The sequence below is a fragment of the Mirounga leonina genome, unplaced genomic scaffold (assembly GCF_011800145.1).
Source record: "Mirounga leonina isolate KUSES-001 unplaced genomic scaffold, KU_Mleo_1.0 Mir_173, whole genome shotgun sequence".
Taxonomy (NCBI): Eukaryota; Metazoa; Chordata; class Mammalia; order Carnivora; family Phocidae; genus Mirounga; species Mirounga leonina.
Window position 1 is genome coordinate 43646043 of NW_023270447.1, and position 24029 is coordinate 43670071.

At 37.5% G+C, this 24029-nt stretch overlaps 1 protein-coding gene across 6 annotated transcripts in view; it reads right to left on the reverse strand.

Moving 5' to 3' along the window:
- Positions 1-24029, reverse strand: part of ATG4C (autophagy related 4C cysteine peptidase) — an 87648-nt gene that overhangs the window by 44766 nt on the left and 18853 nt on the right. For all 6 annotated transcript variants that reach the window (XM_035018384.1, XM_035018387.1, XM_035018385.1 and 3 more), the window contains exons 2-3: positions 17636-17775; positions 8656-8739 (exon numbers count right to left, since the gene is read on the reverse strand). In XM_035018384.1, the coding sequence (XP_034874275.1) occupies positions 8656-8739; positions 17636-17711 (160 nt within the window). In that variant the 5' untranslated portion in view covers positions 17712-17775. The remainder of the gene's footprint in view (positions 1-8655; positions 8740-17635; positions 17776-24029) is intronic.

Sequence of the window (24029 nt, forward strand, 5' to 3'; positions counted from 1 at the left end):
TGGGTGGCTCAGTCAGTTAAGCATCTGCTTTCAGCTCAGATCATGATCCTGGGGTCGTGTGATCGAGCCCCACATCAGGCTCCCTGCTCAACGGGGAGTCTGCTTCTCCTGCTTCTCCCTCTGCCACTCCCTTGCTCATTCTCTCTCTCTCTCAAATAAATAAAATCTTAAAAAAAAAAAAAATCAAATAAATAAAATCTTTTTAAAAAAATTCAAATTTGATGAAAACTATGAATCAACAGTTCCAAGAAGTTCAACAAAACCTAAGCACAAGAAACATGAACAAAACTATACCAGTGCATATCATAATCAAATTTTTCCAAACTGGTGATAAAGAAAAAAATCTTAAGTGCTTAGGAAGTAGCAGTTTCATCCTACCAGCCTCTGAGTCATCTACAGTGAATTTATTCATAATGATAAATAAGTATAAGATTCTTTTTTTAAAGATTTCATTGACTTACTTGAAAGAGAGAGCGTGTGAGCACGAGCAGTGGGGAGGGCCAGAGGGAGAGGGAGAAGCAGACTCCTCGCTGAGCAGGGAACCAGATGTGGGGCTCAATCCCAGGACCTCGGGATCATGACCTGAGTCGAAGACAGGAGCTTAACCAACTGAGCTCCCCAGGTGCCACAATAAGTATAAGATTCTTAAACTTGATAATCTGCCTTCTATTATTTTATTTCTACTAATATTAGGACACATTTGCAAAAAATTAGATTATTTTAACCAGGCTAAATCTGGCGTGATCTTTCAAGCTTTTAAATTCATCTTGCTACCTTTCCTGAGCTACAAACTCTTCATTTTATATTACACAATTCTTCCTTCCCAGTGTAAGATACCCTGTTGTGCATTGTTATGTCAATATTTGTAATATAAGGGTTCCTGGGTGGCTTAGATAGATAGATAGATAAATAAAATACACTACCAAAAAATATTTGTAGTATATAAATCCAAATGGTCCTACCAGTTAGTATGATCTTGACGAAATACCAAAATTTAATTTTACAGATTATCTGTGAGAGAAGCAATTAAGGATTTTATTTCATTCTAAGTAAGCTTAATCTTTTCACAGACACCATGCCCCCATCTGGCTAGGATTTTTCTAGGTTTTCTCTTAGATGATTCAGGACATGAAGGGCCCAGAGACTGTTAAGGAAAAAACTTAAATTTGAGGCTATCTCTGGCATACCAGTTCTATCATAAGGGCCAAAATTATTTAACGTAAATTGAACAGAGATGAGGCTCTCTCTTTCCTAATTTTTGGGTTGAGGAGCATCTATAGACAATCTCTAGCCTTAGGGGTGAAAATAGTACATGGAAAAAAGAGAGGGGCACCTGGGTGGCTCAGTCATTAAGTGTCTGCCTTTGGCTCAGGTCATGATCCTGGGGTCCTGGGATCAAGCCCCGCATCAGGCTCCCTGCTCGGCGGGAGGCCTGCTTCTCCCTCTCCCACTCCCCCTGCTTGTGTTCCCTCTCTCACTATGTCTCTATCTGTCAAATAATTAAAATCTTTAAAAAAAAAAAGAAAAAAGGGAAAAAACACTTTTTAAAAAGTAGAGAGGGTAGCACAGAGGCTAGAAAATGATAAAAGCTTTTTCTGACCTGAAGCCATCTCAGAGATGGACTTTTGCCTAGGGATCTCTTTGTGGAACATAAGGAAGGGCATGAAAGTAAGACATCAAGTGGTCTTACTATGTGTGCTGTTGGTTTTTGTACTATGTCTACTGTTTGTAGGGATCTGTGTTGCTCTAGATCTTGCCAGGGTTATGCCCAAATGTATGGAAATAAAATCCCAGAATTCGGAACTTTTTGAATCATAACTTTTACTAAAAAATGGCATGTATGAAGAAATGAGTTATATAGAGGTGTATCACTTAATTTCCAGAAATTTGAACATTTTTTAGATCTCGTTCTATCAGGGCACCTGGGTGGCTCAGTTGGTTAAGCATCTGCCTTTGGCTCTGGTCATGATCTCAGAGTCCTGGGATTGAGCCCCACATCAGACTCCCAGCTCAGCGGGGAATCTGCTTCTCCCTCTTCCTCTCCCTCCCCTCTGCTTGTGCGCACACTCTCTCGCTCTCTCTCTCAAATAAATAAGATCTCATTTTATTATTGATTAATACTGAAAGTATTTTGTCTGACCACAGTGGAGTTGAATTAAAAATCAATAAATGATGCAAGAAAATACTATATACATTTTTATAATGGTGAAAAACTAAAAACAAATGCCCATCAATAATAGAATGAATAATTTGTAGTAATTCATACAGTGGAATATTATGCAGCAATAAAAATAAACTAGAACTACCTGTAACAACATGGATAGTTCTTAAAAACACAACTTTGAAAGCCATAAGCAAGTAACAGAAGCAAAATATAGTTTGATTCCATTTTCAAAAAATCAGAAACAAGAAATACAAAATCATTGGTAACATTGCGATAGCGGGGTTTTTTTGGCATGGGAGGGCTGTAATTGGGTAGAAGAAGCACACAAAGATAAAAAAATTACTCAAATAGCATATGATTTCACTTATATGTGGAATTTAAGAAACAAAACAAATGAACAAAAGATAAAAGAGACAAAAAAACAGATTTAACTATAGACAACAAACTGGTGGTTACCAGAGGGGAGGTGGGTGGGGGGATGGGTGAAACAGACGAAGGGGATCAAGAATACACATATTGAGGGGCACCTGGGTGGCTCAGTCGTTAAGCGTCTGCCTTCGGCTCAGGCCATGATCCCAGGGTCCTGCTCAGCCAGGAGCCTGCTTCTCCCTCTCCCGCTCCCCCAACTTGTGTTTCCTCTCTAGCTGTCTCTCTCTCTATGTCAGATAAATAAATAAAATCTTAAAAAAAAAAAAAATACACATATTGTGATGAGCACTGAGTAATGGATATAATTGTTGAATCATTATATTATATACCTGAAACTAACATACACTGTGTGTTAATTATACTTGAACTAAAAGTTAAATACATAAAAGCAATATTGTATTTTTCTTGTTGAGTACAGTTTTGTTACTCTCAAAAGTATATACACAAGGTTTTTATCTTCTCTATGTGTGAATAATTCATAATATCAAAATTTTAAAGTTTTAATATAAAATTATTAACATAAAAATTCAATATTTGTAATAAAGAAATAATACAAAGAAGAAAAAGTCTTTCTTCCACTGGATTCTGTCATATCAGTCATATATCCTAGCTTGGTGCTGAAATAAACACTTGCTACTTTAAAGAGTGGTAGGTGAAGATAAGGCCAACATGCTGAGATTAGCAGAGTCAGAAGATGAATAGAACACGTGTTCTTGATGTCAGAGAGGCACTGAATTAACCAACCTAGAGCCATCCCTACATAGGACTTCTGCTTGTGTATGTTAATACATCCCCTTAATGTTTAAGCTACTTTGAAATACATCTGTTAGCAACCTTTCCAATTTGGTCTCCTTCTGTAGTTTTATAGCAGCCTATACTTCTGCTTATCACAAATATCATAATAGGATTGATAACTTTTGTACTTATTTGTTTAATGTCTCTCATCTGCTAGACAGTAGGGTCCTTGAGAGTAAGCACTGTGCCTGTCATACTTTCAGTATTAACTCCAGTGCCTGGCACATTATAAGACTCTCAATAAATATTTGTGGAAAAAATGAATAACCTTATTCATCAAATCTCCTACTACTGAATACTTGAGTTGTTTCCAACTTTTTATTTCAATAAAGCTACAATAAACATCCTTGTACACGTGTTCTCCACACATACAGAGAACTTCTCTATGGTAAATACTTAAAGGTCAAATTGCTGGGTCCTAAGTTATGTATATTTTCAATTTTTCTAAGTACTCTCAAATTTTTCATGAAGAGGTTGTACCAATTTACCCTCAAGCAGTGCTTGAGTTCCTATTTCTTCACATCCTTGCTAACATTTGGTATCATGAAACCTTTCAATTTTTGCAAATCTGATGACTAAGAATAATATCTCATTTTAATTTGAACTCCCTTTATTACTAACATAGCCTTTTCCTATATTTGGCCATTCAGATTTCTACTTAAAAAGCACCTGTTCATTATCTTGGCTCATTTTTTCTTGGATTGTTTATGTGCTTCATATTAATTTGTAGTTCATTATTATTTTGGAGACTACCCTTTTGTTTAAGAAGTAGATGGAGAGATAGAAAGATCATCATGTGATACACACACAGATATCTATACACACAAAAAGAGAATCAAAGAGCGTGTGCAAATATTTTCTCTCTCTGGCTTGCTATGAAACTTTGTAGTGTCTTCTGTCATGTAGATATTCTAAATTTGTATTTGGTCAAATTGATCAATATTTTCCTGTATAGGCTGTAATTTTATGTTTTATATAAGAAGTTCTTCTCTGGAGCACCTGGGTGGCTCAGTCAGTTATGCATCTGACCTTGGCTCAAGTCATGATCTCAGGGTCCTGGGATCGAGCCTGGTGTCAGCCTCCCCGCTCAGGGAGTCTGTTTGCCTCTCTCCCTCTGCCCCTACCCCGGCTCATGCTTGCTCAGTCTCTCTCTCTCTCAAATAAATAAATAAAATCTTTTTTAAAAAATAAGAAATTCTTCTCTACCAAATATCATAACCCCCTAGCTCCTTAAAGCAAAACAATGCGGGCGCCTGGGTGGCTCAGTTGGTTAAGCAACTGCCTTTAGCTCAGGTCATGATCCTGGAGTCCCAGGATCGAGTTCCACATTGGGCTCCCAGCTCAGTGGGGAGTCTGCTTCTCCCTCTGACCCTCCCCCCCTCTCATGCTCTCTCTCTCTATCTCATTCTCTCTCTCAAATAAAATCTTTAAAAAAAAAAAAAAACAACAATGCAGAGCGCCTGGGTGGCTCAGTTGGTTAAGCGACTGCCTTCGGCTCAGGTCATGATCCTGGAGTCCCGGGATCGAGTCCTGAATCGGGCTCCCTGCTCGGCGGGGAGTCTGCTTCTCCCCCTCCCGCTCCCCCGTCTTGTGCTCTTTCTCTCTCTCACTCTCTCTCTCAAATAAATAAATAAAATCTTTAAAAAAAAACAAAAAAAAACAATGCATAACACAGACCCACACTCAGTAAATGTAGGTTAGCTACTGTTACTTCTCTATCTTTACTACTCTAGTGAAACTGCTCTCTCAAAAGTCATCAGCAATTTCTCATTAACAAACCCTAGAGCCTCTACTGAGGCTATTTCCTACTCAGCCTCTTTTGAGCATTAGACATTTTGTCCTGAAACTCTCCCTGAAAATCTCTTTCCTTTGGTCTCTATGATAATATACCATTGTGGGTTTTTGTCCTATATATTGCCTATTCCTTCTTAATTTCATTCACTAATTCTTCCTTATCAGGATATCCTTAAAGATGGATGTTCTCTACCTATACTTTCCATCAATATGACCTTACCCTTTGGCCTCAAAGGCCACCTCTGAAAATAAATACAGATCAGTTCTAAACAGCCTACTTCATTCAGACTGTTCATTTCTAAATAGTCTACTTCAAACACTAAATGTACCCTCAAACCCATGCTTCCTTTAGTATATAGCACATTTGGTTACTAATACTACCTATCATCCAAGATAGTAGTTTCTAAGTCTTCTTTATCTCCTGTCTCTCATGTTACTAAATCCAGTCATTTGTTAAATGCTGTTGATACTATTTTAAAATATGTCAAATCCATCCCCTCCTTTCCATTTCCACTACCCTATATCAGAGTCATTGTATCTTGCCTATTAACTGACTTCCAATCATTCTTCTATCAGTTATTCTTCCAAAGCATGTATTTAATTATGGTTATTATGTGCTCCTTCTGGGCAAGATCAATGTCCTAACCAGTATATTCTCAATATATGATTACTGATTACACTGAAATTTGGCATTCTTGTTGCTCAAAAATCTCAGATAATAACAATCATTGCAATTAAGAAGCCAACTTGGGCACCCCACTCTATCTCTCTGAAAACTTAGAAAACCTTGCTTATGCCAAAAATTCTGTGACATGTAGGAGTCCAAAGCTAGCCCCTAAGATTTCTGCTAAGTCTCCATAGCTTAAGCTTTAATGGTCCTCCCTGTGTCCAGGCACTACAATATGAGTTGTCTTCTTCATTCCACATGTCAAATTTATCCCCTTTCCAAAAGAACTCCTCTTAGATCAAGCATTTCATAAGCTTACCTGACTTTACTTAAGATCAGGGGATGTCAACAAGGGAATGTCTCATTAAACACGCAGCCTCTTACCACCTTTCTAGCTCCTCTCCTTTCTCCCTCCAGATCCCCACACCTTTCTCCTTCCCTTTATCACCACTCCTAAACCAAAGCAAAATACAGTTGATCCTTGAACAATGTGGGTTAGGCGCTCCAACCCCAATCCTATAGTCCATGTGTAACTTTTGAGTACCCAAACACTTAAACTACTTATAGCTTATTGTTGACCAGAAGTCTTACCTGATAATGTAGTCAATTAACACATATTTTCTCCAATTTCCTATATCATGACTAATAATACTATTTAAGATGCTCATATGTACCAGGCACATCACTAAACCCTTATGAAACAGTTATCATTAATACTTAGGAAGAATAAATAATTTGCCTAAAGTAACAACTAATTAGTAAAGAGCCAAAATTCAAAGCACTTATGTCTGACCCCAAAGCCCATATTCTCCTCTACCTATAAACAAATGACATAACTTTTTAGTATTGCATTCAAGAAGCCCCTCCATAATTTGATTCTTTTCAGAATTCTCTCCCACCATACCTACACTGGACATCTCTGTTTCTGAAATATACTCTCTAATATCTTGTGCCATTCTATTTACCTAAATTGCATCCCTTCTTTGTCCATCACCTTGCTATTCATCCTTCAAGAATGCTGTGAGGATTTAATCAGTTAAACATGTAAATTAAATGCTGCCTAGCACATAATAAATAATAAATGTTAGCTGTTATTATTACAAGACATTTAAAAGGTTTTAGAAAATTGCTGATAAATGATATGCCAAAATAGGTCAACCAAAAATAAAAGCCTTGATAATGACATACTCTCACATACATTCTCTCCTCTCTCTTACACACATACATACACATTCACACTCATACTCACACTCATACACACAAAATCAAGCAAAGACATATAGTAGAAAAAACACCAGTCGTAAAGTGAGACGTAGTCTTGGTTTAAATTTCAGCTCTGCCTGTGTGACTTTGGACAAATTACTTAACTTCTCTAATCTCCTGTTTCCATACTCATAAGGTAAGGATATTTAAATCAACTTTGTAGGCTTGTTGTAAGAATTAAAGACATTTCACAAAGAGCTTAGCATGATGCCTGACACATAGAAGGCACTCATTAAGTGATATAAGTTATTAAAAGAAAATACATAATAATTATTAAAAGAAAACATATGATAATTATTAAGAGGATGAGTAAATGTGGAAACTTAAAAACATCAAATAAAGTCAATTAATTTCAGAAATTGGAACATCCTTAAGAATTGGAAAATCTAATGGATCGTGGATAACCACATCAAAAACCAATGATGTATTGTGTGGTGACTAACATAACATAATAAAATTTAAAAAAAAAAAAAGAATTGGAAACTCTACCATTATTAGGTTAACTAAGGTGATGCTTTTAATTATTAGCATATACTTCAAAGTTATCAGAGAACTTGATAGACAATATTAAGATATCAATTCAAATAATATTTACTTAGCATTCATACTATTATAAGTCCAAAACTAGGAGGGATATAACAAAAGAGGTCATGATTCTCATCCTCAAGGAGTTTACTAGAAACCCAAACCATATGGCAATATATTTTGTGTTACATAAAATACAGGTTCTTAAAAGAAATACGCCAAAACACAGGCATAAAAAGTAGTATGGTGATGGGCGCCTGGGTGGCTCAGTTGGTTAAGCAACTGCCTTCGGCTCAGGTCATGATCCTGGAGTCCCGGGATCAAGTCCCGCATCAGGCTCTCTGCTCGGCAGGGAGTATGCTTCTCCCTCTGACCCTCCTCCCTCTCATGCTCTCTGTCTCTCATTCTCTCTCTCTCAAATAAATAAATAAATAAAATCTTTAAAAAAAAAAAAAGTAGTATGGTGGTTGCCAGGGGCTGAGGGAAAGAGAAGGTTGGGGAGTTATTGTTTAATGGGTAGAGCTTCAGTTTGACAAGATGAAAAGTTCTGGAGCTAAATGGTGGTAATGTTATTAGCAGAACATTACGAATGTATTTAATACCACCAAACTGTACATTTAAAAATTATTAAGATGGCAGGCGCCTGGGTGGCTCAGTTTGTTAAGCGACTGCCTTCAGCTCAGGTCATGATCCTGGAGTCACAGGATCGAGTCCCGCATCGGGCTCCCTGCTCGGCGAGGAGCCTGCTTCTCCCTCTAACCCTCCCCCCTCTCATGTACTCTCTCTCTCTCATTCTTGCTCTCTCAAATAAATAAATAAATCTAAAAAAAAAAAAAAAGAAAAGAAAATTATTAAGATGGCAAATTTTATGTTATGTGTATTTTACAATAAAAAAGTGTAAGTAAAAAACAAAAAGAAATATGCCAAAAGTAGATTAATCTGGAAATAAACCAATGAAAACAGTTACACAATGAATTTCTACAAAGATTTTTAAATGGGTTACAAATTTAGCACTTACCTTCATATTTAAAATGGTAACATTTTCCAAGCAATAATACAGGGGAATTTCTACTAAAATATGTTTTTGTTTTCAACACCCAACCTAAAGGAGAAAAGAGAAAAGTAGTTTTGCAATTAAAGGATTTCAGACTAAGAGTCTAGCAGCATTCCTTTTTCTTAATTTCAAATCACTAATTCTCAACTATAGACATGCATTTTTTTGCAAGAATAGCAAAATATATGGACAATGAGCTGAAAATACAGGCCATTTATGTGACATTCATTCACACACAGTTAAGTATTTTAAACACATTCTATCCACATAAAGGACATGAGAAAAGAATTTAATTTTAATTTATTTTCCAACACAATGTTCTGATGGTATAAAACTTAAAAGGTACAAATTCTATTCTAGTTTCTCTGACACCAATCTCTTTTCCCAAATGCAACAAATGTTACCAATTTCTTATATTTCCTTCCATCTTAGATAATTAAATATTTAAAGTAATTGAGTATTCCAATGAAGTAATTTAGGGACAAGGTAACACAATACACTAGTGCTTTTGATAAATGTGGATTGAAGTTTCCTAGGGAAATGTTAGACCCCCATCATGTCAGCCACCTGAGGATCTCTGAAAGTAGTGAATAAAGCTTTCAGAGATCCTCATCTCAGTTTTCCACCTCCCAATTCCCAATCCCCAACTGTAGTTGCAAACTCTAATTCTTCCAATTTTCTTCCTACTAAACTGTATGTGTCTAAAAGGTAGTATCCTCGGGGCACCTGGGTGGCTCAGTCGTTAAGCGTCTGCCTTCAGCTCAGGTCACGATCCCAGGGTCCTGGGATCGAGCCCCGCATCGGGCTCCCTGCTCGGCGGGAAGCCTGCTTCTCCCTCTCCCACTCCCCCTGCTTGTGTTCCCTCTCTCGCTGTGTCTCTCTCTGTCAAATAAATAAAAATAAAATATTTTAAAAAAATAAAAAATAAAAGGTAGTATCCTCTTGGTTTTTTTTCCCACGACCCTGAGAGCATGACCTGAGCCAAAACCAAGAGTTGATTGCTCAACCAACTGTGCCACCCAGGTGCCCCTCCTCTTGGTTTTTTATGGTACCATTAATAGTTCTCGATTTCCTGAGAAAAACACTTGTCCATTACATTCCTGAATATTCCCAAGTATATGAAATTCCTGACTGCTAATGGTAGCCTTAAAAGCCACTTCTAAAATGCAAGAGCATATAAACAGAAAGAATCTGAAATTGGGAGTCAACAGATTTAGGTCTACTCTTTTATTTTTCTTTCCTTTTTTGGGCAGCAAAGCAAAGTTTATTGAGTGATAGTAAAGTTTACTGAATGACAGAGTACAAAGCTACCAAAGAGGGAGGGGACCCAAGAGGGTTGCCATTTATATTGAAGAGTTGTTAGAAAATTTAAAATCAGTGATTCTTATGAAAGTGCCCCCCAAAGTGCTATAATACAAATAAATATAAAAAACAAATAAACAAAAATGTGTGTTCATAATAAAGATGATACAAGTATTTGAATTTGCTGGAAAAAAGAATGGAAAATCACACACGAATCAGGCTTTCATGCAGCTTGGATTACTGCAATACTCTGCCATCAGCCTTTCTTCACTCTAGCATATGCCACATGTCACTGCCAAATTAATCTCCTCGTGGCTCAGCTTTGATTGGGTAACTCTTCTGCCCAAAAACCATCCTCAGTGACTCATTACTTAACAGATTTATTATGAACTTCTCAGTGATACTAAAGACTTTCCAAAATATGATACAAATTACCTTTACTGTCATCTTTTCCACTACTTTTCACCTATACTCAAAGTGGGGCTTGCGATCTGGGTCATACTATCAAAATGTCCTCCTCAATATCAGCCTATCTAAATCCTACTTCTTCTTCTGGCTCATGTATGCGTTTCTAAGCCATTTGTTCCTTCTCTCACTGGACTCTCTGATGCTCTTCTCTAAACTCCAATGGGAAGTTAGTATTCACTGGCCACCTACTGTATACCAGGAACTAGGCTAGGCACTTTACAAACATTATGTCTTAGAAATATTATTAGTACTGCACTGGAATGATTCTAATCCCCAAAATAGTAATAACTCCTTCCCGTACAACATCATTTCTAAGGCAAATTTGAAGAACTTCATAAAAACAACCTCAAATAAAAGGAAACAATCTTTAAGGGGGAACTTCTCTCTTTCTCTCTATGCTTTATTACCCTCTGCCTACCCCCTCCTACCAGTCACCAGTCCTTCCTCAAAAAAAAGGGAAGTTGCAAATCTGATTTCTTAGAGCCTGGGCACTGCAAGGATCCACATTTTACATGAGCACAGATTATAGTGCTTTAAAGCTCAACCGTCGTTCATATGGTGCATACTCTCACTTTTGTACTTCCTGTGCAAATCCTGGCAGGACCTAACCCTCATGATAGATTGACTTCCTTTAATACTCCTTGATGCTAGGTACATAAAGAAGACTCAGGACTTCTGATAAGGTCCAGCCATTTTTCTCTTTTTCCACAGGCATGTCAGAGCTGAATTAGACCAGTATGCCAAGCAACTAGTCTGTATTCTTTTTTTTCTTTAAATTATTTAGTTTTAGTTGACCAATTTTCATTTTATCTTTTTAAAAGCATTGTAAGAAATATACCACTATCTCTGCCCTAGCTTGTTGATGCTGAAGCAGGATGTTCTGGCACACAGAGATTGAAAAATGAAGGATGTAAAATCCATAAAGGTATAGGATAACAGAGCCTGGGGCATAGGAAAGAGCCATGAATAAGAAGTATGATTATGAATAAGTGCTTCTGACACATATTGAGAAATATATATTCATCAGAATTCTTAATACTCAAGAATATATTTTTATTTTATTCCTCAATCTCCCCCACTTTTTACCTCTAAATCTCAATTTATAGCAGCAGGGAGGTGGGACAGAGACAAATTAAATGTCATCATGACTTCTAAATAAAAACTAATTAAATAAAACTAAATAAATTAAGAAAGTAAATTTGGCAAAAAAGCCATTAAATAAATTGACCCAGGGCAGTGACTGTCTATGAGGGGTGAGCACTGACCAGAAGGAAGAATGAAGAAACCTTCTGGGGTGAAGGAAATTTTCTATATATTTATTAGATTGTTAGTTTCATAGTTATACTCTGCAAATTGTATACTTATGATCTGTTCATCTCACTTTATGTTACTTTTCTCTCAATTACAAAAAAAAATTAAGAGAGAAACCAGAACACTGTTCCAGTTATTTGTTCCTGTTTAACAAACCACTCTGAAACTTAATAATTTGAAACAACTTTTTTTCTTATATCACACAGTTTTGTGGGTTGACTGGGCTCAATTGAGCAGGTCTCCTGCTGGTCTTGCTTGGAGTCTCTCATGTCGTAAAAATTAGATGGAGAGGCTCAACTGAGACACTGCGTTGGCTGATGCTTTATCTCTAACGTAGTCTCAGGGCCTTTCTTCTTTGTGTGGACTCTCCCTGTGATTTCTCCAGCTGAGTACCTAAGCTGGTTACATAACAGTTCAGAGATCCAAAACAGAGCAAGCAGGCCTAGAATTGACACAGCCTCATTTGTATCTCATTCTATTGGTTAATATAAGGCATAGGCCAGCCCAGATTCAATGAGAAAAGAAACAACACAAGATGTGATTAAAGATCCTTACTAAGGAGCATCTTTGGAGACTAGCTACCATAAACAAAATATTATAAAAAACCTATAGTCCATTAAGTCAGCAACTCGAAAATCACAAGGCTTTAAAAGATGTAAACAAGCCAAAGAACACAGAAATAACAGACGATAATGATTTTCTGGAGGATCAGAAATATACAGAAGGATGGTTTACTTACTATTTTAAAAAGGAAGTCAAGTTTACATGCCTCATAAAGTCATGAGGAGGGGAGAAGAAAGCAAAAATGAAATAGTTTTATAAGAAAGTAAGGTCCACAGTCTTTTAAATCTTAAGTGCTAAGCCATTTCGAGTTCCTTCATCATTTCATAATATTGACATTGATAAAAGTAATCCTAAATTATGTTCACTGTTTCCAGAAAACAGCCAGACTGAGGAGCAAGACAGGCTGGGTTTGAATACCAGTTTGTTTGGTTTTTTTTAGAGATTTTATTTATTTATTTGAGACAGAGAGAATGAGAGACAGAGAGTATGAGAGGGAGGAGGGTCAGAGAGAGAAGCAGGCTCCCCGCAGAGCAGGGAGCCCGATGCAGGACCCGATCCCGGGACTCCAGGATCATGACCTGAGCCGAAGGCAGTCGCTTAACCAACTGAGCCACCCAGGCCCCCTGAATACCAGTTTTAAGAGTTATTACCTAGATATGTGACTATGAATATGTCGCTGAATCTCAGTTTTCTAATTAAAAAAAAAAAAAAAACACCTCAGAAAGATATCTGTCTCAGAAAGATATGAGATTTGGTGCACCTGGGCAGCTCAGATGGTTAAGCGACTGCCTTCAGCTCGGGTCATGGTCCCGGAGTCCAGGGATCGAGTCCCACATCGGGCTCCTGGCTTAGCAGGGAGCCTGCTTCTCCCTCTGACCCTCTCCCCTCTCATGCTGTTTCTCACTCTCTCTCTCTCAAATAAATAAATAAAATCTTAAAAAAAAAAAAAAAAGAAAGAAAGAAAAGATATGAGATTTAAATAAGAAGATACATAAATGATCTACAAAATGTTAATGCACTATGGGTGTTCAATCAATGTTAGTCCTTCCTACACCACCCATACTACACAAACCCTAAGCAAGGAAAGTACATAAAACATTTTAGAATGATTTTCACCAATAAAATCAAACAAAAAATAACTATTTTGTAACTTGAAGCTATCTAGAACACTTAGTTACCCTGGACAATCTGTTCTTTAGAGATTAGAGATTACCATAATTTTACTATAGACACTTAAATATCTAGATAAGGAAAACAACACATATGTAAATAATAGGTTAAGTAACAATTCCTAGGATACTACTAAAATGTGTTATCTAGTACCTATATGACAATTTTCAACTTACAAATGAAATCTTCATCACATAACCTATTCACCAGATTAAAAAGAGCATAAGCTTAAAAGGAGCATAAGCTTAAAAAGAGCATAAGCCTCTATTTGCAGATGAACATGATCTTACAGACAGAAAACCCTAAGGAATCCACAAAAAACTGTTAGAGCTAATAAAATAGAACACCAAGCTTACAAGACACAGGATCAAATTACAAAAAACAACTGAATTTCTATATACCAGCAACAAACAAACAAAAATAAAATTAAGAAAACAATTCATTTTAAAATAGCTTAAAAAAGAATACTTAGGAATAACTTTAACAAAAAAGTACACCACAAAACCACAAAACATCATTGGAAAAAATTATAAGCCTAAATATAAGGAAAGACATCCCATGTCCATGGATTGGAAGACTTAATATGGCAATACTCTGCTAAGATGGCAATACTCTGCAAGTGGATCTTCAGATTCTATATCAAACCTATATCAAAATCCCAGCTGGATTTCTTATAGAAATTGATAAGATGATCAAAAATCTTGGAAGCCAAAGCAATCTTGGAAAAGAAGAACAAAGTTGGAGGAATCACACTTCCCAATTTTAAATTTTACAGAAAGCTAAAGTAATCAAGAGAGTGTGGTACTGGCACATGGACAGATGTGTAGATAAATGGAACTGAATTGCAAGTCCAGAAATAAATCTCTACATCTATGGTCAACTGATTTTAGACAAGGGTGTCAAGACCATTCAAAGGAGAAAGAATATTCTTTTCAAAAAATTGTACTGGGACAACTAAATACCACATACAAAAATGAAGTTGGACTTCTACGTCACATCACATGCAAAAATTAACTCAAAATGGATCAAAGACCTAAATATAAGAGCTAAAATAATAAAATTCTTAAAAAGAAACATAGGTACAAATCTTCATGATCTTGATATAGACAACAGTTTCTTAAATATGATATCAAAAGCACAAACAACCAAAGAAAAAAATAAATAAATTGGATTTCATCAAAAAGTGAAAGTTTTGTGCTTCAATGGACACTATCAAGAAAGTGAAAAGACAATCCCCAAATGGGAGAAAATATTTGCAAATCATACATTTGCTAAGGGATTTGTATCTAGAATATATAAAGAACTCTTACAACTCAATAATAAAAGGCAATCCAATTAAAAAAGGCACAAAGGATTTACTTTTTTTTTGTAACTGTCAGCAGTAACAAACCTGGTAACTTTTTTTTTTTTAATTAACATATAATGTATTTGTTTCAAGGGTACAGGTCTGTGATTCATTAGTCTTACACAATTCACAGTGCTCACCATAGCACATACCCTCCCCAATGTCCATCACCCAGCCACCCCATCCCTCCCACCCCCTTCCACTCCAGCAACCCTGTTTGCTTCCTGAGATTAAGAGTCTCTCATTGTTTGTCTCCCTCTCTGGTTTCATCTTGTTTCATTTTTCCCTCCCTTCCCCTATGATCCTCTGTCTTGTTTTTCAAATTCCTCATATCAATGAGATCATATGTAATCGTCTTTCTCTGGTTGACTTATTTCACGTAGCATAATACCCTCCAGTTCCATCCACGTCATTGCAAATGGCAAGATTTCATTTTTTGATGGCTGCATAATATTCCTGTGTGTGTGTGTGTGTGTGTGTGTATCACATCTTCTTTATCCATTCATCTTTTGATGGACATCTAGGCTCTTTCCATAGTTTGGCTATTGTAGACATTGCTGCTATAAACATTGGGGTGCAGGTGCCCCTTCGGATCACTACATTTGTATCTTTGGGGTAAATACCCAGTAGTACAATTGCTGGGTCATAGGGTAGCTCTATTTTTAACTAGGCATAAAGGATTTAAATAGACATTTCTCCAAAGAATATATAAAAATAGCCAATAAGTATATGGAAAGATGCTTAACATCATTATTCATCAAGGAAATGCAAATCAAACTCAGCGAGATACTTCACACCCACTGGAATGGCTCGAATAAAAAAGATGGACAGGGCACCTGGGTGGCTCAGTCAGTTGAGCATCCTATTCTTGGTTTCGGCTGGGGACATGTGAAATCAAGCCCCATGTCAGGCTCCGTGCTCAGCACAGAGTCTGCTGGAGATTCTCTCTCCCTCACCCTCTGCCTCTCCCACTCATGCTCTCTCTCTCTAAAATAAATAAATCTTTAAAAAAATTTTTTTTAAAACATGGACAACATAGGGCACCTGGCTGGCTCAGTCAGAAAAGCATGCAACTCTTGATCTCTGGGTTGTGAGTTCAAGCCCCACATTGGATTTAGAGATTACTTAAATAAATAAAAAACTTAACAAAAAAAAAAAAGGATGGACAATAAAAAGTGTCGGTGAGGATATAGAGAAATTCAGACCTTCAAACATTGCTGATGGGAATGTAAAATGGTGCAGCCACCTTGAGAAACAGCTTGGTAGTTCCTCAGAAAGTTAAACTTAAGAGTTAACATATGGGGCGCCTGGGTGGTTCAGTCGTTAAGCGTCTGCCTTCGGCTCAGGTCATGATCCCAGGGTCCTGGGATCGAGCCCCACATCGGGCTCCCTGCTCTGTGGGAAGCCTGCTTCTCCCTCTCCCACTCCCCCTGCTTGTGTTCCCTCTCTCGCTGTGTCTCTCTCTGTCAAATAAATAAATAAAATCTTTAAAAAAAAAAAAAGAGTTAGCATATGATCCAGCAATTCTACTAATAGGTATATACCCAAGAGAACCGAAAAGATATAGTCACACAAAAACTGGTACATAATGTTCATAGCAGCACTATTTGTATTAGCCAAAAAGTCAAAAACAACCCAAATGTCCATCAACTAATAAATGAGTAAAGAAAATGCGGTATGGCCATACAATAAAATATTATTCAGTCACATAAAGGAATGAAGTGGTGATAAATACATGCTATAATATGGATGAATTTCAAAAACATTATGCTAAATGAAAGGAGTCAGACACAAAAGGCCACAAGTTGTACAATTCCATTTATATGAAATGTCTACAATAGTCAAACCCATAGAAACAGAAAACAGACTGGTGGTTGCCAGGGGCTGGAGAGATGTGGGGAGGAATGGGGAGTAGCTGCTAATGGGTCCGGGCTTGCTTTTACGGGTGATAAAATTGTTCTGGAATTAGACAGTGATGAAGGTGTACAATCTTATAAATATACTAAAAACCCCTGAATCATAAAAGGGTAAATTTTTTAGTATGTAAATTATATCTCAATTTTTCAAAAAATCAATGTCCATAGTTTTCAAAATGAAATATTTCATTGTTATCAAGTTATAACTATCTAAATAGCTAGCTGGCCATGCCTTCCAGTGAACCAGGAGCCAACTGTCAATTGTGTTTTACCCAAATTTGCATTATGAAGGGGTTTTGCTAAATGTTATCATTCCTATTTTATGGATATGAACCTCTTCCTGTTTCAACTGGTTCTGCTAAGTATTTCTCCATTTTTGAAAGTTTCTTCATCTCTAATTTGTTTCTAGTCCAAGGTGGGTTTCAAAACCACCATATGATCCTTATTGGATTTGTTTGCAAACCAAGAATAAGTAAGTTAAAAATAAAGGTCAAAGGGTACTCCTAAGAGAAATTCATAGGTATCAGTATGGAAACATTATACTGTCTGCTTTGTGTGTTCAAAGGTCTATTTTGCTTGCTTCCTGGTTGCCTGAAACTGAGTCTGAAAAACTGAGGTATTATCCTCACTTAAATAAATTCTGCTTCTGAATGTTCAAAGAAAAAAGGACCACATAGTATGCCTGAATTTCTAGACAATGTTTATGATGATATGTGGTTCTTTCTTAAGGATACAGGCTTATCCACATTCCTTACAGAAATATTTCATTCAAAGAGAAACTTAAGCAATTGTGAGTGACTTAATAAGGCAGATGATATTTGTCTTCAAATATTTCTTTAGATGTATACAATTTTTAAATGATACTTACTATATTTCATGTTGTTCCAAGCAGATACAAATTTAGTTTTTAGCTTGTCAACTTCATCTGTTCCTGTGGCCTCCATATTCAAATTCTAAAGAAAAAGCCATAACTTGATTGCATTCTTCTGTAAAGTTAAATCTTTAGTACTAAAAGAAAAAAAATTAAAGAAAAATAAGTAATGAGTATATATTATATGGTACAATACTGCTAAAGTTTTACTTATGATTAAATACAATTTGCAAATGAGCAAACCAATTTCTCATTTTACATAACAGAATATAATATATTCTATAAATACTTTAATTACAAAAAACATTAAATACCAAATATACAATAAAAATTATCACACAAAACCAAACAATAATCTCCTCCAAGTACTCACAATTAAGAACAATAAATTAGGGCATCTGAGTGGCTCAACTGGTTGAGTGACTGCCTTCTGCTCAGGTCATGATCCTGGAGTCCCAGGATCGAGTCCTGCATCGGGCTTCCTGCTCATCAGGGAGTCTGCTTCTCCCTCTAACCCTCCCCCATCTCATGCTCTCTCTCTCTCTCATTCTCTCTCTCTCAAATAAATAAAATCTTTAAAAAAAAAAACAATAAATTAACTTAGTGAAACAACTCCACTTCAGTGCTTGTGAGACTATTCAAGATTTGCTTTATTTGTAATGAGAGAAGGTGGTTTTAAATCTTATAAGAAATGACAACTATCTGGCGCCTAGGTGGCTCGGTTGGTTGAGCGTCTGTCTTCAGCTCAGGTTGTAGTCCCCGGGTCCTGGGATCGAGTCTGCTTCTCCCTCTCCTTCTACCCCACCCCCTGCTTGTGCACTCTCTCTCTCATAAAAATAAATAAATAAAATATTTAAAAAAAAAAAAAAGAAAAAGAAATGACAACTATCTTTAGAATGGAGGATTCCACTTAAACTGATTAAGACACTACTTTCATATAAAACCTAATTGTTGGGATGCCTGGGTGGCTCAGTCTGTTAAAGCGACTGCCTTCGGCTCAGGTCATGATCCCAGGGTCCTGGGATCGAGCCCCACATCGGGCTCCCTGCTCTGTAGGAAGCCTGCTTCTCCCTCTCCCACTTCCCCTGCTTGTGTTATCTTTTAAAAAAAAAAAAAAAATAGAATGGCTTAGGGGCACGTGGGTAGCTCAGTCAGTTAGGCGTGGGACTCTTGATTTCAGCTCAGGCCATGATCTCCGGGTCCTGAGAGCGAGCCCCACATGGGACTTTGCACTCAGTGGAGAGTCTGCTGGAGATTCTCTCTCTTTCTCTCTCCCACTACCCCTCCCTTTCCCACTCCCCCGCCCCGCTCACACATGCAGTCTCTCTCTCTCAAATAAATAAATCTTATTAAAAAAATAGAATGGCTTAAATCTACAACAGAAGATGTTTTCTTACTTTAAAATAAAAATAAATGTAGCTTACAGATATTTGTTTTATAACTGACTTGAGGGAAAATTGAGATGTGCAATATAATCTGAAAAAGGAACAAATTATACCTTAAAATGCTTGTGCTTATTTGCAATAATTCAGATAGTTTACTTATCAAGAAAAGAATGCTGCACAGAAAAAAAAGAATGCTGCACAGAACACTGCTCTTTTAGGGTTATAAATATCTACTCAAAAGTACTGATACATTTATTTCTCTAACAATAGACATTCCATTTTATAATATGTACTAAAAGCTACTTATGATACAGTACAGTTGAGGCAGGAGAAAGCATGGTCCATTGGAAAAATTTTAAAAGTCAGTATGACTAGAGCACAAAAAAATCCAAAAAGGGGGCTTGAGATGTGGCTATAGGTTTGACATGGGCCAGAGCACACACGGCCTTGTACACCATGCTAAGAATCTTGTTGTTTGTCCTAAGAACAATTGGTTTCAAACAGGAATATTAGAATCTGATTCTGTGGGTCTGACTCCCAGAGCAGCACAAAGAATAGATTGCAAAGGAGAAGAGTACATGATTATAGAGTTTACCAGTACTTTACAGGACTAGAAGAGAGATGATAATACCTTGGAATGGAGCAACAGAGAGGGAGATAAATAGACATTATAAGGAAATGTGTCAAAAATTCAATGTCTTGGTGATTAAATGAATATAGAAGGCAAGAAAGATAGATATGCCAAAGATACACCCATGTTCCTGGCTTGTGAAACTAAATAAAAGGTGCCAACCATTGAAATAGGGAGCATCAGAAGAGATTCAGGTTAGAGAAGGAAGATCATGAATTTAATTTATATATAGTTTGAGATGTCTCTGAGAGATATATTAAAGAATCATCCATTTATTTAATTATTCAATAAGTTATTGCCAGGCACTGTTCAAGGCAATGCAGATACAGCTTAGGACAAAAGCAGTGAAATACTTCCTCTCATGGAGCTTAGAATCTAGATATATTCTAGAGAGGCCAACTAGGCAGTTGGATATATAGATCTGGAGCTTAAAGGTGAGGTCTGAGCGGGAGCTATTAATTTGAGAACTGCTGATGTATAAATGAGAATTAGAGCTACAAACATGTTCTTCAAGGACTTTGCCTTATGTTTACACCTTCAGCCTTGAGAATATTCAAGGCCCTTCAAGAAATTACATCTGGGGGGCGCCTGGGTGGCTCAGTTGGTTAAGCGACTGCCTTCGGCTCAGGTCATGATCCTGGAGTCCTGGGATCGAGTCCCGCATCGGGCTCCCTGCTCGGCAGGGAGTCTGCTTCTCCCTCTGACCCTCCTCCCTCTCATGCTCTCTGTCTCTCATTCTCTCTCTCTCAAATAAATAAATAAAATCTTTAAAAAAAAAAAAAGAAATTACATCTGGGGCGCCTGGGTGGCTCAGATGGTTAAGCGTCTGCCTTCGGCTCAGGTCATGATCCCAGGGTCCTGGGATCAAGTCCCGCATCGGGCTCCCTGCTAGGCGGGGAGCCTGCTTCTCCCTCTGCTTCTGCCTCTGCCTCTGCCTCTGCCTCTCTCTGACTCTCATGAATAAATAAATAAAACATTAAAAAAAAAAAAAAGAAATTACATCTGCCCTTTTACTTAGCTTCCTCTCTTGCCACTCCCTTACTGCACCATTCACCGAAGCCATTTTTAATATTAATATTAAAGCTTCCTAAACTGGACATGCTTCCATGTCTTTGCATGTGCCATTCCCTCAACCTAAAAGGCCTTCCTGCTCACCCTCACTTTTTGACTACCTTATTATCATGAGTCTCTAAGACCCAGCTTGTTTCACCTCCTCTGGTCAGACTTGTAAGATTCTACCCACCTCCATACCTCAAACTAAAAGAGATGTCCCGCTCTTAACTCCCATAGGATCCTATGTCCTCCTCTATCATGGCATTCATCATACTGTACTGTAATTACTTCTTACCTCTTAAACTAGATGGTCAACTTTTTGAGTGTCCTTGAGTTCTGCCTGGCATGTGATTAGTTCTCAAATTATGTTTATTAAATGAATCAGTGAATAGATAAATAAAGTATATCACTAGTAGCACTTTTACAAGCTGTAAAAGTCTATCAATTGAAAATTTTGTCACTGACAACTAGAAATTTTCCTCCAGAAAATTGCATAATTTAACAAAATTTGGAGAAGTACGGAGAAAGGTTTATAAAATGTACATCCACATGATTGATTACATATCCATTAAAAATGTCTCCAAAGGGGTGCCTGGGTGGCTCAGTTGGTTAAGTGTCTGACTCTTGATTTCAGCTCAGGTCATGATCTTGGAGTCATCAGATCGAGCCCCACATCAGGCTCCACACTCAGCAAGAGTCTGCTTGAGATTCTCTCTCTCCCTCTTCTTCTGCTCCTCCCCCTGCTGTGTGCACTCACTCTCTCTTGCTCTCTCTAATAAATAAATGGGTTATTTTAAAGATTTGATTTATTTATTTGTCAGACAGAGACAGAGCACAAGTAGGGGGAATGGCAGACAGAGGGAGAAGCAGCCTCCCTGCTGAGCAAGCAGCCCAATGCGGGACTCAATTCCAGGACCCTGGGATCATGATCTGAGCCAAAGGCAGTTGCTTAACCGACTGAGCCACCCAGGCATCCCAAGAAATAAATGTTTTTTTAAAAATGTCTCCAGGGGCACCTGGGTGGCTCAGTCAGTTAAGCATCTGCCTTTGGCTCAGATCATGATCTCCAAGTCCTGGGATCGAGCCCTGCATCAGGCTCCCTGCTCAGAGGGGAGTCTGCTTCTTTCTCTCCCTCTGCCCCTTCCCCCTGCTTGTGCTCACTCTTTCTCTCTCTCAAATAAATAAAATCTTTTTAAAACATAATTAATTACAAATAAATAAAGTCTCCAGGAAGTTTGTGATAATGGGGAAACACTGCAAAATCTAAAATTCTATGCATCATATGATACTAGCTGGAGAAGTGGCAGGGGAAGAGTTAGAAAGAAATCAAAAATTGACAAGTTTCTCTGGATACAAAATTGTGTGTGGTTATTTTTATACCACTATTGCCCACCTTTTCCAAATCTTATACAAAGAACAGATGTAATTTTTAGAATTTAAAATTTTTGTTGGGGCAGCTGGGTGGCTCAGTTGGTTAAGCGACTGCTTCGGCTCAGGTCTTGATCCTGGAGTCCCGGGACTGAGTCCTGCATTGGGCTCCCTGCTCAACAGGGAGTCTGCTTCTCCCTCTGACCCTCCTCCCTCTCATGCTCTCTGTCTCTTTCTCTCTCTCTCAAATAAATAAATAAAATCTTAAATAAATAAATACATAAAATTTTTATTGTTAAAAAGCCACCAACTGGGCACCTGGGTGGCTCAGTTGGTTAAGCGACTGCCTTTGGCTCAGGTCATGATCCTGGAGTTCCGGGATCGAGTTCCGCATCGGGCTCCCTGCTCAGCAGGGAGTCTGCTTCTCCCTCTCCCGCTCCCCCCTCTTGTGCTCTTTCTCTCTCTCTCACTCTCTCTCTCAAATAAATAAATAAAATCTTTAAAAAAAAAAAAAAGCCACCAACCAGGGTGCCTGGGTGGCTCAGTTGGTTGAGCATCTGACTCCTGGTTTTGGCTCAGGTCATGATCTCAAGGTCATGGGAATGAGTCCCACATAAGGCTCTGCACTCAGATGGGAGTCTGCTTGAGATGCTCTCTCTCCCTCTCCCTTTGCCCCTCCTCTTGCTTTCTCTCTCTCTCTCTCAAATAAATAAATCTTAAAAAAAAAAAAGCCCCCAAAAAGTCACCAACCACGAGTCTTTTAAATTTAAAATATTTAAAATAAGAGAATATACACACGTGTATTTTCTTTTTTTTTTTTTATTTTATTTATTTATTTGAGAGAGAGAGAGCAAGAACGAGGAGGAGAGGCAAAGGGAGAGGGAGAAACAGACTCCCCACAGAGCAGGGAGCCCGACACAGGGCTCAATCCCAGGACTCTGGGATCATGACCTGAGCCGAAGGCAGACGCCTAACCAACTGAGCCACCCAGGTGCCCCCTTGTATTTTCTTTCTAAGTCAGAAAGAAAGTAGGTAATGGGGAATACTTTGGTTCAAACAGTTTGCAACATTGGTTACCAGGAATACCCTAGACAGTCCTTAGGAAGAATGTAAAAATGATCCCTTAAAGTGGGTGGGAAGAACATAAAGACAAAGTAAGATATTTTGTATGGGGAAAGTCTGTACCTTAGAAAATGGCTCCTAAATAAATAAATAAATAAATAGCCAAGGTAAGATGCTGTGACAGATTCAGAAATTAATGAGAAAATTTTCTAACCTCAAGGAACTTAGAGTAGAATAAATTGTTAGGTTACTCTTTTATTATTATCATTTTTCCTCAAAATTCCTGCTTATTGACTATTTACTCAGAATAACTATACCCCCAAATATGAAACATTTAAAATGTTTTTGTAACATATCCTTGACTATGCTCTAAGAATACTTTTATTGCCATTGTACCTAGGGTAGATCAGAATAATAAAATTATTATTATAAGGTCAAACTAGTTAAGCTGTTGCTAGTTTAATAATTCATATACAGTTGACCCCTGAATAATGCACAATGCAGGGTTTGGGGCACTGACCCCCTGTTTAGTGAAAACCCATGTGTAACTTTTGACTCCCCCAAAACTGAACTGAATGTCTCTAATATACGAAGAGCTCCTATAAATCAATAAGGGAAAAAACATCCAAATAGGAAAAAAATCCAGGCACTCTAAAAGAAAAAGACCAATAAACATAGGAAAATATTTTCAAACTTATTAAATCTAAGTAATGCACATTAAATGAATTTCATACTTTTTTCATCATAAGAGATGAAATTAATGATCCTGAAGAAACAAGCATTTTACATAATAATTTCTCAAATAAAAAAGTCCATGAGTACAGAGAATATGTCTCATTCACTACTGTATCCTTATACCTGGCACACTGGTGTGCTAATAGACACAAATATC